This window comes from Gekko japonicus, unplaced genomic scaffold, assembly GCF_001447785.1.
Source record: "Gekko japonicus isolate JY-2015 unplaced genomic scaffold, Gekko_japonicus_V1.1 scaffold1252, whole genome shotgun sequence".
Lineage (NCBI taxonomy): Eukaryota > Metazoa > Chordata > Lepidosauria > Squamata > Gekkonidae > Gekko > Gekko japonicus.
The window spans coordinates 525262-525904 of NW_015167576.1; the positions used below are offsets into that span (position 1 = coordinate 525262).

At 51.3% G+C, this 643-nt stretch overlaps 1 protein-coding gene across 1 annotated transcript in view; it reads left to right on the forward strand.

The window, feature by feature from the left end:
* The window catches only part of ZNF638 (zinc finger protein 638), a 77728-nt gene that overhangs the window by 42928 nt on the left and 34157 nt on the right, over positions 1-643 (forward strand). Inside the window, exon 6 of the mRNA XM_015413869.1 lies at positions 33-388. Coding sequence (XP_015269355.1) covers positions 33-388 — 356 coding nt within the window. The remainder of the gene's footprint in view (positions 1-32; positions 389-643) is intronic.

Consider the following 643-nt stretch of genomic DNA (forward strand, 5'->3'; position numbering starts at 1 on the left):
CGCTCCCCCCCCCCCCCCATTTCATCTACCAGACAAGGCTTTGGAAGCTGTAGTGAAATGTTTGGGGCCCCGGTTTGTCGAACAGTTCAATAAACAGAAGTCACAACAGGAAGCAGGCCGAGGGGCCTTGGGACCAAGGAGAACACCACCTGAGCCGGGGAAGACAGTTGGAAATGTGAAGAAGAAAACGAGCAGTCCTCCTGCTCCTCAGGAGACTTCCAAGAGGGATTCAGTTTCTCATGGCCCATCGGATGCTAAGGCAAAGCCGCCTGAGGCTGGTGGTGCGCCAAACAAAGGAGGACTGGCTGCGGAAGGCAAAAACAAGACATTGCCTGTGGGTGCACCAATAAAGGATACAAGCGTGGCCCCCCCTCCTCCTTACCACAGGGTGAGTAACTTTTTTCTGTTTGGCACTCACCCTCCCCCTGTACTGTGGCCCTAGTCAGGTGAAATTAACAATGCTCTGTAAACCACTCCGAGCCTTCGGGAAAGAGCGGTATATAAATGTAATATGTATGTATGTATGTATGTTTGTGGTTAGTGAAACGCCTTTGAGGTGGCTAAGCCTGGGCTCTCGGGACCAAATACAGTGGAAACCTTTGTCTGTGTCACTGTTGTTAGGAGCTATTCCTTTTAACACCCC